At 39.6% G+C, this 12,362-nt stretch overlaps 1 protein-coding gene across 2 annotated transcripts in view; it reads right to left on the bottom strand.

Annotated features, from left to right (window-relative positions):
- The window catches only part of tmem131 (transmembrane protein 131), a 211,265-nt gene that overhangs the window by 75,347 nt on the left and 123,556 nt on the right, over positions 1 to 12,362 (bottom strand). For both annotated transcript variants that reach the window (XM_060826240.1, XM_060826238.1), the window contains 3 exons: positions 9,688 to 9,804; positions 9,110 to 9,232; positions 3,632 to 3,712 (listed from right to left, as the gene is read on the bottom strand). In XM_060826240.1, the coding sequence (XP_060682223.1) occupies positions 3,632 to 3,712; positions 9,110 to 9,232; positions 9,688 to 9,804 (321 nt within the window). The remainder of the gene's footprint in view (positions 1 to 3,631; positions 3,713 to 9,109; positions 9,233 to 9,687; positions 9,805 to 12,362) is intronic.

The following is a 12,362-nucleotide window of genomic DNA, read 5'->3' on the forward strand; positions in this document are numbered from 1 at the left end:
TAGGAAGGGTTTGGAGAGATATGGGCCAGGTGCTGGCAGGTGGGACTAGATTGGGTTGGGATATCTGGTCGGGCATGGACAGTTTGGATCGAAGGGTCCGTTTCCATGCTGTACATCTAAGTTATGGTTCAGTTACACAGGACACTGGAAATATTGCGTTTAGAGTAGCATGCAAAGTATTGGGCATTTTATTTAAAGGATGGAGTTAAAGACACAAGATGAGAGGGGGTAGGAGAGATAAAGAGAGGGAGAAACAAACAGCATGATGTGGGGAGGGGTGGCAGCACAAAATGACAAGCTTGGATATAGTCTTCCTTGCCTATATTGGTCATCAGCAAATTTAGCATCTGTAGCACATAACTTAGCATTTATGTACTGAAATCTTCAGTGGCTGCCTTTTATCCACAGCACAGGTTACCTTCTCAGTAAACTCCAATAAATTAGTTAAACATGACTTCCCTTTCTCAAAACCATGTTAATACTGCTGAATTACCTTAAACATTTGAGGATTCTGCTAAAGAAGCCCTTAATGATTGAATCTAAATTCTTCCTTATGACAGATGTTAAGCTAGCTAGCCAGTAGTCTCCTGCTTTCAGTCTCCCTCATTGAGGAAAAAGGAGCTACAGACACTATTCTTCCATCTAACTAACCCTCAAGTCTTGGACCCATTATTCTATCACAACGGATGTAAAATTCAGTCATACTACAGTCGCTGCTACTTAGGGGTGACTTCAACAGGATGATTAATTAACTACTGACCACAATGCACAATACTAGGCACAGCATAGCCTGCTCTACAGTTGCTTCCAAAGTGTGCTGTCTATGCTGTTTATCCTTAAGAAGACTACCTTTGCCTACTTCAATTTTGCAATGTGCACACAGATCAAAATCCCAAATTATTGTCACTAACTACTTTCCTGACAAGTTTTTAAAATTTCTTCATATGATGAGGGTTTTGCTGGCTGGGCACGCATTTACTGCTCGTCCCTGGTGGACTCTGGAGAAGATGCTGAGCTCCCTCTTGAACCACATGCACTATAGGTAGAGCCACAAAGCTGTTAGGGAAGCGAATTCCAGGATTTTGACCTATGGAACAATGATATATTTCTAAGTCAGGATTGAGAATGGCTTGGAGGGAATTTGTAGGTAGTGGTCCCATGTATTTGCTGCTTGTTTTTTGAGATGGTAGCAGTTGCAGACTTGGAAGGTGCTGTCTGAGGAGCCTTGGTGAATTTTTGCAATGCACCTTGTAGATAGTGCAAATGGTTGCTATTGAATGTCAGTAGAGGAAGTGGCTGTTTGCGCCTATCAAGTGGATTACTTACTCCTGGATGGTGTCAAGCCTAAAATGCAGTCTATGCTGCAGCTATCCAGGCAAACAAACAGTACTCCTGACTTGTGCTACGTAGCTCGTAGATGTGCTCTGGGGAATCAGGTGGTGAACTACTTGCTGCAGGATTCCTAGCCTATGACCTGCTATTCTAGTCACTCATTTAGATGGCTAATCAAAACAGCTTCTGGTTAATGATAACTTCCATGATGTTGACAGTAGGGGATTCAGTGATGAGATCATCATTGACTGTCAAGGGGTAGAAGTTAGAGTATAGATATCCCTTTCTTGTTGCCTGTATAATTAGTTGCATCTACCATTTTCCATAGTAATCACAACTTCTCTACTGGTGCTCTAAAAAGATTACACAGAGTGTATGATAACAAACTACATGACTTGTGAATTTCCATCTATCAACTTCACTAGTCAACGTGAAAACTCAATACCCAAAATAATGTGCTGGAATTCATTATCAATTCCATTTCAACACTGCCAGAATTGTTTCATATAGAAGTTTCAAATTTTCTTCCGAAAAGGCGGTCTTGTAATTTTCACTATACCATAACTGCTAGAGAAGTACAGGGCCTCCCAAACAACACTTCAAAATGAATCAGCCAAACTCACCAAGTTGATGTTATTGGCAATCCTAACTCGTGTCTATACGCCATATTTGCTAGTTACTAAAATTACTTCAAATCCTCAGATATGACCTACCATCTCCACATCAACATCAAAACTGACAGACCTTTTGTCAGTGGCTGATGCCTAGTTTGCAACAAATAAAGAACATTACAGCACAGGAGCAGACCCTTCAGCCCTCCAAGCCTGCGCTGATCCATACCCTCTATCTAAATTTGCCATCTATTTTCTAAGGATCAGCATTCCTTTGCCCCATTCATGTACCTGTATAGATAAATCTTAAAAGGACATTATCAGTCCCCTCCCTACTACCTCCACTGCATTCCAGGCACCCACTACTCTCTGCATGAAGAACTTTCCAAGTGTATCTCCCCTAAAGTTTTCCCTTCTCACTTTGAACTCATGACCCCTAGTAACTGAGCTCTGCATTCTGAGGAAAAAGTTATTTGTGATCCACCCTGTCTACACCACTCATGATTTTGTAGGCCCCCCCCCCCCACACCCCCAAACTTCTCTTTTCCAATGGAAATAATCCTAGTCTACTTAATTCTCATCCTATCTAGTATCCTCCATACCAGGCAACGTTCTGGTGAACCTCCTCTGCACCCTCTCCAAAGCATCCACATCCTTTTGGTAATGTGGCAGCCAGAACTGCACGCCGTATTCCAAATGTGGCTGAGCCAAAGTCCTATACAATGTAATATGAAGGAAAGGCTTTGGGGTTTTCCTTAACCCTGCTCGCTAAGGATATCTCATGACCTCTTTTGGTCCTCTTAATTCCTTGTTTCGGATTTGTCCTACATTCCTGATATTCTTCGGGAGCTTCGTATGTCTTCAGTCGCCTGGACCTTATGTACGTGTAGTTTTTCCTCTCAGCTAGTCTCAATATTCATCTGTCAAAACATGGTTCCCTAATCTTGTCATTTCTATCCCTCATTTTCACAAGAACATACCTTCCCTGAACTCTAAATCAATCTCTCAAAGCCTCCCACAAATCGAATGTGGATTTCCCTTCAAACAACTGCTCCCAATCTACATTCTCCAGCTCCTGCTAGATTTTAGTATAGGTGGCCTTCCCCCAATTTAGTACTCTTCCTTTAGGACCACTCTCTTCTTTGTCCTTTGCTTAGGGAATAGGTAGTTTAAAATGTACTTTTAAAAGAAACAGTCCAAATTCAACTAAGAATGGTAATCTCTGGGTCATGTTTCTCTACCATTAATTAGCAGTATCCAAAACACTGAAGTAAATAGAGACAAATCTCAAGTCCCTAGCCTGAATGCAGATTGAGAGCAATCCATCCTTACCAGCAAAAAGTAAATTTGTGAATTGTATCCTTAATGAAAGTAAAAAATCCCAAGGCATTGCAGAAAGATGCAAGTAAAAGGGTTCTTAATTTTGGAGAGATACCTGGGTGAAAGATTCTGCTGCAAGGCAAACCTATGAAGGGATTGAACTCCAACAATAAACATTTGGGATGAATCATTATTACATGAGTAACAAATTAGTGGGTACCAACTTAAATCCAATAGCAAGAACCCTAATTCCTCCAAATAGCCTTAAATCAAAGTAGCATTATAAAGATAGGAAGTAAAATAATCTTATATGCTCCACATATATCTACTGATTAGTTTCAGAGCAGTGATGAACTTGTGGTACTCACCCATAATTTTCTAGGGCCTTCTGGTTGACCTGTTGGAAGCTCTAAGTGCAGATCTCCTCCACTTGAATACATTTCAACTACCTAACAAAATAAAAAACAATGTTTCATGAAGCATTTTTCCAAAGTCCCTATGGAAGAAAAAAGTTGGCCTTTAACAACTGATAATGGAAAATGTCATGTGCATCCCCTGAGTCTAGACAAATTGGAGAGAGAAACAGGGGAAATAGTGGAGGGAATGGAAGGGAAGTTAAACAGAGCAAGCTCACTAACCTCTAATCCTGCTCTGTGTTGCACACAACTCAAATGTATGCAAATACTAGGCCTTTCTAGGTGCATAAATTCATGTGCTGAAACTTTACTAAAAGGGAGAGGCAAGAATGTAAAACTTGCTTCTACAGGAAATGGTTGAAAGCAAAAACCACTGGTGCATTTCAGCAGAAACTTGACAAGCATTGGAAGGAGAAGGGAATAGGTAATTAACGTGTCAGATTTGGATGACGGGCAAAAGAAAGGAGGCTCAGGTGAAGCAAAATGGACTGGTTTGACTAAATGGCCAATGCCATTTAGTATGTTCCAGTTAATCCTAGGTTAGGATTTATGATTTTAACTGCACAGACTAAAGCAAATATTTAGAGCTCTCTTTTTGGCAACAGAAATGAAATCCCAAACAGATGCTGGCCATTTTAAGATGGGGCATATTGTGAGATTTGAAACTGAAGTGGAGCCACAGTATGCGGTTTTCACTTTAGAATACCAGAATCTGAACTTTTCCTTCACGTTCTGAATGTGGCAACGCTCGCTGAAATATAATTTAGCAACAGATTCCAGTGGCTTTCATTCTTTCCAAAGAAATATAGATAATCAGCTGGCTCCCAAATAAGGGAAGCAAATAACAGGCTAATACAATTTTGCATTCTCTGCACAAGCAGAAGCATGTTCATCTATGGGATGTGTTTTACTTCTAGTGTTTCAGATTACCTTCAGGAAGTACATACTTGCCCCAACCATTTAAAAAAAAAAGCCATAGAAGTAAAGGGAACCATGGAGTTCCCACTCCTCAACAGTACAACAGTGTCTCCCACTGCACTCACCCAAAAAGACAAAAAGTAACATTTTCCATAAATACATGAGTGTCAAGCAGATTCTAATACAGTTGACCTAATGCTAACAACATATACGACAAACTATTCATATCAGGTTTGCTTTGGTTAATCAACAATGTAAATTTTGTAACCACAACCCTACAATTACATGAACTTGAAAACAGTTGCACAGACTAACTAGGGAGAGAATAGGCCCCCTTAAAAAGATCAACAAGGCCATCTGTGTGTGGAACCACACAAAATAGGTGGGGGTGGGGGCGGGGGTGGTATTTCACTTCAGTGTTTACTGTACAGGAGGAGATGGAAAGAGAGTGATATCTTGAAGTGTACATATTACAGTAGAGGTGGCACTGGACGTCTTAAACACATCATTACCTCCTAAAGTAAATGTAATAACACAAATGTAGTGCAGTGGTAGACATCACTATTCACAGCGAATACTCATATTGCAGTAGATTGCAGGTGTTTGAGGTAAGTGATTATTGCTAGTTTATCAAATAAATGATAGTTGATAAGGTGCTGGTTAAAACAAAGGTTTGCTGCACTACTAGACATCAATTCCAGGAAAATTGAAAAGGTTAGCAAAACCAATAAAATTATGATGGATCTTTAAATTCAACTGAAATCCATTTGATCTGTATTCACAATTGCTCCTGAAGTTTCTTAAAATAGCACACTTGCAAATGAAGAAAATCAGATAAGCTCTTCTTTATCAAAATTTGAAATATTAAACAAACTTTAGCTGGCTTGGCACGTGAACAAATACGATGCGCAAAGTTTAAGATAGCCAGATGAATTGAGACCTACACAATATTCCAATATTGACTGTGTGCCAATTTATTACAACCATATCACAATTTGTGGATGTCAAAACTGTCTGTTGCATCAAGGTAAAGGGTCCTATTTCAAATAAGAGATACAAATTTAAAACAAAACAAAAATCAGACTAGTTGTAACCAAGTCCAGAAGTAGCTTCACTAAAATTGGTAAGAAAGTGAACGAGAAGTAATCAATTTCAATTCATTTGAGGCTTTTGGATAAAATTAAGTAACAAACTATATTTAAGTAGATCAAATATAGTATTTCAACAGTTATAGCCCAATATTGCTCAGAGAGTCACACAGGGTGGTGATGATATTGCTCCTTAAAACAAGATTATACTGTCCTTGTTTTTTTTTTGGTCAGGTGGTTGTAAAAACACAGGTCCCAAAAAGTCTGGGCTTGGATGGATTTTAGGGCCAATTTGATTATAGCTAACAGGTACTGCCTCAGGCAAAAGACTTAAGTTTAAAAAAAACACCTGTACAATGATAGAGGAATGGCCAATTCTCCCAGCTCCACTTTTTACTGGTTTGATTTTTATTTAAAAAAAAACAAAGTCTGGCTGTTGAAAGCTGGTCCTCTCTCAGACTTCTCTCCTGCAAGACAGTGTTTGGTTTTTCCTTTTGTGCCAAAGGATGTTTATGGGGATTGTTGCAAGTATTGGGAACATCATCATTAAGCTGGTATAGTCTGTTGGGTTTTCAAATAGGTTGTTATTCGGTAATCTTGTAAATAAATTCTGTTTTGCCTAAAACTAAGGGGTTTGACCAGCTACAATTCTCCTGGGATTATCCACATTACACCTGCTTAAAACAAATGAGCAAAGTTAGATTCTGGGCTACTTCCTTAAAATATTTTGAGGGGGTCTGGCCTGGACCATAACAAGAGTCATACAGCACAGAAAAGACCTCTGGCCCATCAACTCTGTGCGACGTTTCTATATAGTCCAATTTCCAGCACTTGGTTTCACAGCCTTGAATTTATGCAAAAGATAGGGCTGAAGCACTTGCAACAATCTTCAACCAGAATTGTCAAGTGGCAATTTCATCTTGGCCACCTCCAGTGGTCCCCTGCATCAGAGATGCCAGTATTCAGCCAATTCAATTCACTCCATATGATATCAAGAAATGTTTGGAGACACAAGATTCAGCAATGGCAATGGGTTTAGACAACATCCTGGCAACAGTGCTCTAGAAATGGACACATTCCTGGATAAAACTATTCTTAGGATATGGGAACCATTGTAAGGGCTGGTATTTATTGCTTATCCTCATTAACATGAAGTGCTAGGAGTTGACTACAACTGGGTGGTCTGCTCAGCCAACTCAGGGCAGTTGAATGTGAATCACATCATGTCAAGCGGAAAAGACTGAAGCCAGAATGGGTAAGGATAACAGACTTCACTCCTTCAAAAGAGAAGAGTAAAACAGATGGGCTGTACTGAAAATCTGGCAGTTTTATTATTATTAGGGAGAGTTTCAGTCCAGATTTATTAAGTAATTGATGTTCAATCTCTCAAGCCTTTGGAGGAATTTGACCGAGTCTCTGGACCAAATCATTAGTTCAAGCCTCTGGATTACTGATCCAGTAACATTACACAGTTATACTACTATCCCTATTAATGCCCTTATTGCTCACAATTGCTTAATGTTTCAGAGACAAAAAAAAGCAAACCAAGGATATGCAAGCATGAAAACTGAGAAAGAAAACTGACTAGACCTATTTCTTTCAAAGATGAACAATTGGCAGCTACAGGGGAGCTACTCTAGATGTTATTTCAAATCCGTCACACTAAGTAGTTTCTTGATAGCTTGTCTCAATTGCTGAGTTTCTTTTTAGATACAACACCTCTATGGGGTAGTTAATTTGGCCATTTATTTTCGTTTGCTGAAAGAGAAGAGTAGGCTACCAGTCACACTCATTTTCAGTTACACATTCCTGCCACATGACGGGGCATCACATTTATTTTAACATTGACATTACTTAGACAAGTTAAACTTCAAAATCACTGCCAAATCTTCCTCCTGTAAGAAAGAAACTCGTTTACTTCTCTCCTTTCAATATTTAATTAAATGAGTCATGAAACTTTTCTGTTTTATTCTTTCAGAGTAAGCAATCCTATAAAGCTATTCAGCCATTTCTTCCACCGTGGAGAAACCACTTTCAAGGGTTCTCTTCTGCATTACATGACTAAACTCCTGGCAACACAAAGCCACTTTGAGCTTTTCCAAATTGTTGGCAGTCCTACAATTTGACTCATTCATTTTGCAGGGCTGCCATTGCTGCCACATCCCACGAAACAGGAGCTCCTCTAGTTACTCAGTATACGCCTCAACTACTTGCTCTCAGCTGGAAGCTCAGGCGTTACAATTTCAGTTTTGCATGTCACTTGTTACTGCTGTTTTCCTTTCCTAACCCATGAACACAGCTCACGTCAAAAACTTTTTAAAAATTCAGTTCAATTCCTCAAATTGGTATTGCAGGATTTCAAAACTTTCACTGGCTGGTCTCTCAATGCATTAATTTTCACTTCACGTCAAAAATAATTGAATGAACCCGGATATTTGATCTCTTCAACTATAAACTAGCACCATATATTACAAATTAAGCCCCAGTCTTGCAATAGAGTAATATATTTGATACTAAACATACTGAATGATGGAAAAGAGGAAGATATGATTTGAAGGATTAGCTTAGCACAGATCTAGTGTGTGAAATAAAAGCCTTGGAACGGTTTCATTTTGCTTACCAATACTGTTAATTTAAAATGATTCGCAAAATGATGCGAATCCTATATCTTGCATATTCAACACCATCAAGCAGAATGCCATTATTTGACTTCAAATAACAACACTAAACCACTTGATTTACTCAGTTCCAGTGAAGGTGTTCCTTTTAAATTTTGTCATTTGGTAGCATTCTCCATTTGAGTCAGAAGTTGTGGCTTCAAGTCCCAGTCCAAATCCTCAAAATCTAAAGAAATGTCAAATTGGTATTACTGTGCACTATCATCCTTGATAACAAAACAGTTATTGTTACACTGGAAAGTAAATGCACCAGGATGATGTTCCTGCTGTGGATACCAGGTGTCCAAACCATTTCCCTTATATTGTCTCTGACTAATCACCATTCCCCCACCTTCATCTACCAATCGCATTCTCAGCTACCTTCCCCCACCAGCCCCACCCCCTCAGCTTACAAGCCTCTTTCCTGATGAAGGGCTTATACCCAAAATGTTGATTCTCTTCCTTCTCGGATGATGCCTGACCTCCTGCTCTCTTCAAAAAAAAAGTAAAGCAAATGGGCTTTAAATGAACATCTGGTACTTTCATTATTATTAGTGAAAATTTTAGTCCAGACTAAACTCTCAACTGATCTCCAGCAACTCACTTTCGCCCATTTCCTTTATCTTTCATTTTCATCAGAAACTCTGTTAGAGTTCTGACCTCCCCGGAAGAACAGAAGACTAAAGAATAGAAATTTGGACTTGACCAAAGGAATACAAAATAATCAATTTCAGTGAAAAGGCCAAACAAAGAAAAGAGTAACCAACCTGTAAAGGTTCACTGTGAGGGTTGTGTATATTTATTAAAGGTGAAAAACTGCTATTTACAGGAACCCTTGCCCCTATAAATGGGCGCAAGCGATAAGGATTTGGTATTCCAACACCAAACACCTGAAAAAGATTAAAAATAATTAAAATTTTATATATAATATGTATCAAAGATGAAGAAATATACAGAACTCTGGATTTGTGAAGGTATGCAAGCTTTGTCAAAACCATTTGGCCAAAAACTTGAATACCCGTATTGTCAAATTACTTTGCGGTTACAAAGTGATTTTAAAATAAATTGAGCTTTTAATTCCTCCCATGCTAATGCTGGTACACAAAATGCTTTCTGTCATAGGACCAAGACTGTTCAGAGATAAAGAAAATTAAGAACCAAAAATGCTCATTGATGAGCATTGCTATTTGTTAAAGCTGATAGTAGATTGCAAGAATGGATTTGAAAAGGGGCATTTCAGATTTTGCAGACTTCTTTTCTGTGGGGGCAAGGGGACAGCACAAGCAATAACAGGCAATGTTTCAATCAAACTAAGTAATCTCAAACATTAAAAAGACTCACTTACCTGGTATGTAAATACCCCATGAAGTGATGTATTAATAAATAAAGTATTTTCTACATTTCCCACTACTCTGGCAAGAAAAACTACATCAAAAGATGTGTTTCCTCCAGGTGGAATAATCTATGCAAAGGAAATCAAAAGGAATTAGTTTCTACAAATGTGCAGCTGTTAACAATCCCATTGGCTCACAGAATGACAAATGTAGATACGACGGTGACTTCCAAAACAGCTATAATTAGAATTTGCCATTTCAGGCAGGATTCTACTATTCTTCTACGAGTCTACGTAAACATTATGTATTGACTCCATTTAGTTGATCTCAATGAAAAGAAGAATTTTAAGATTGTGTGAAGGCCTGGAAGAAAAATCTATTTTGCACACTTGTCATGTACAATCTGTCAAGACAAGTAATGCAAAATCTGCCAGGACACCAACACCCCTCCCCTTCACCCAGGGTCCTAAACAGTCCTTCCAGGTGAGACAGTGTTCACCTACCTGTCTTCCAACCATCAGTGCTCCTGTTGTGGTCTTCTCTACATTGGGGAGATAGAGTGTAAACTCGAAAATAGTTTGCCAAGCATCTCAGCCAGTCACCACCCATTTTAATTCCCCTAACTGCCTCTTTCCAAGATGGCCATCCTTGGCTACCTCCAATTCCCCAACAAACTACACCTTAAGTTGGACAAACACCACCTCATCTTCCACCTGGGCAGCCAACAGCCTGGAGGATTCAACATAGAGTGCTTCAGTTTCAAAATGACCTCCCTTCCCATCCCCCGACTCCCATCATAGCCCCTTCTCATCCCTGCCATGAACCAGATTAATTTCTCCCATTGACCAACCAGGTCATACCCTTTACCGGTCTTCATCTATCCCCATTTCACCCCCCCCCCCCCCCCCAAAATACCCACTCCTGACAGGTGACACCTAATCTGTCAGACTCCTCTACCTCCTGATGCTGCCTGGCTTGCTGTGTTCTTCCAGCCTCCTGCATGTCTCAGCCTTATCAGCCAAAATATAATTTCCATACAGCTGTGTTACACCATCAGAAAACGTACAGCATAAGAGGAAGTCACTATACAAGAGTAAATTTGACAGTATTTTGCCATTCCAAAGTGAGCTCTCCCCTAGTTAATTATACTTTGAGGGACCGTATGTAGTCCTTTTGTACTGCTTTCTTAAATCGCATTATCCATGGTCCCCTAAATGCTCTCCCAATACCACTTCCTCCTCTTGGCCTACATTCTCAAAAAAAATCAGGTGCAAGCTTCCTTTTCCTTTGCACTGGATACAGTGATTAGAATATTTGACTGAACGGAGTCACATAGCACAGAACCAGACCCTTTGCCAACGTCCACTCTGACCAGGTTTCCTAAAGTGAACAAGTCCCACATCCCTCTAAACATTTCCTATCCACATACCTATCCAAACATCTCTCAAAAATATTCAAAACTGTACTCTGCTCCACAACTTTCTCTGACAGCTTGTTCTACATATGCACCATCCTCAATGTGAAAAGGTTGCCCCCTCAGGTCCTGGTAAATCTTTCCCCTCTGACCTTAAACCTACACCCTTTAAATTTTGGACTTCCCTATCTGGAGGAAAGGCTTTGACCATTCACTTTATGATTTTATAGAACTTCTTTAAAAAAGGTCATCCCTTAGCCTGCTAAGCTCCAGGGGAAAACAAAAGTCCCAGCCTACCGATATAACTCAAACCCTTCAGTTTCAGCAACATCTTTGGAAATAGTTTCTGCACCATTTCAAGTTTAACAACATCCTTCCTACACCAGGGCAACTAGAATTGTATGCAGTACTCCAAATGAGGCCTTACCAATGTCTTATACAGCAATAAGATGACATCCTAATGCCTGTACAGTGCTCTGATTGATGAAGGCAAACATGCCAAATGCCACTTTCCCCATCCTATCTACTTGCAACTCCACTTTCAAGAAACAATGTATTTGCACCCCCAGATCTCTGCTTGACAAAGCAAGCAGGGCTAACACAGTTAAATGGTAGTGTCTTGGAGAGTATTATCTTACTAAAATACAATAGCTTGGATTGATCTAAATTAAACTCTGCCATTCCTCAATACATGGGCCCTGTTAATGAAGATCCTATTGAATTTTTCTTCATTGTCCACTATAACAACAACTTTGGTGTTGTCTGCAAACTTACTAACCATGCCTCCAATATGCTCATTCATATAGCTTACATAAGATGAAGAATAGTGGACCCAGTACCAAACCTTGCAGCACAAGGCCTCTAGTCTGAACAACCCTTTACCATCACTCTGTCATCGACTAAAATTTCCAATTTTACATCCAATTAGGTGCTCTCTCTCTCGATGTTACATGATATAATCTTACTAACCAGTTAACCATGTGGAATCTTATCAAAGGCTTTGCTAAAGTCCATGTAGTCAAGTCTATGCCTTCATCTATCTTCTTGGTCAATTCAAACAAAAAACAAACAAGTTTGAGAGACATGGCCTCCCATGCACAAAGCTATGCTTACTCTTTGAATAGTTCTTGCCTTGCCAAATGGATGTAGATCCCGGTCACCAACCAGATTCATTCCTAGGATGTGGAGGTCATGTCTCTCAAAATGCCCTCCAACAACAGACCTGACATCAAAAATCACCAGTCTATAATTCTCTAGCATTTCCTTGCAGCC

The sequence above is a fragment of the Hemiscyllium ocellatum genome, chromosome 6, assembly GCF_020745735.1.
Source record: "Hemiscyllium ocellatum isolate sHemOce1 chromosome 6, sHemOce1.pat.X.cur, whole genome shotgun sequence".
Taxonomy (NCBI): domain Eukaryota; kingdom Metazoa; phylum Chordata; class Chondrichthyes; order Orectolobiformes; family Hemiscylliidae; genus Hemiscyllium; species Hemiscyllium ocellatum.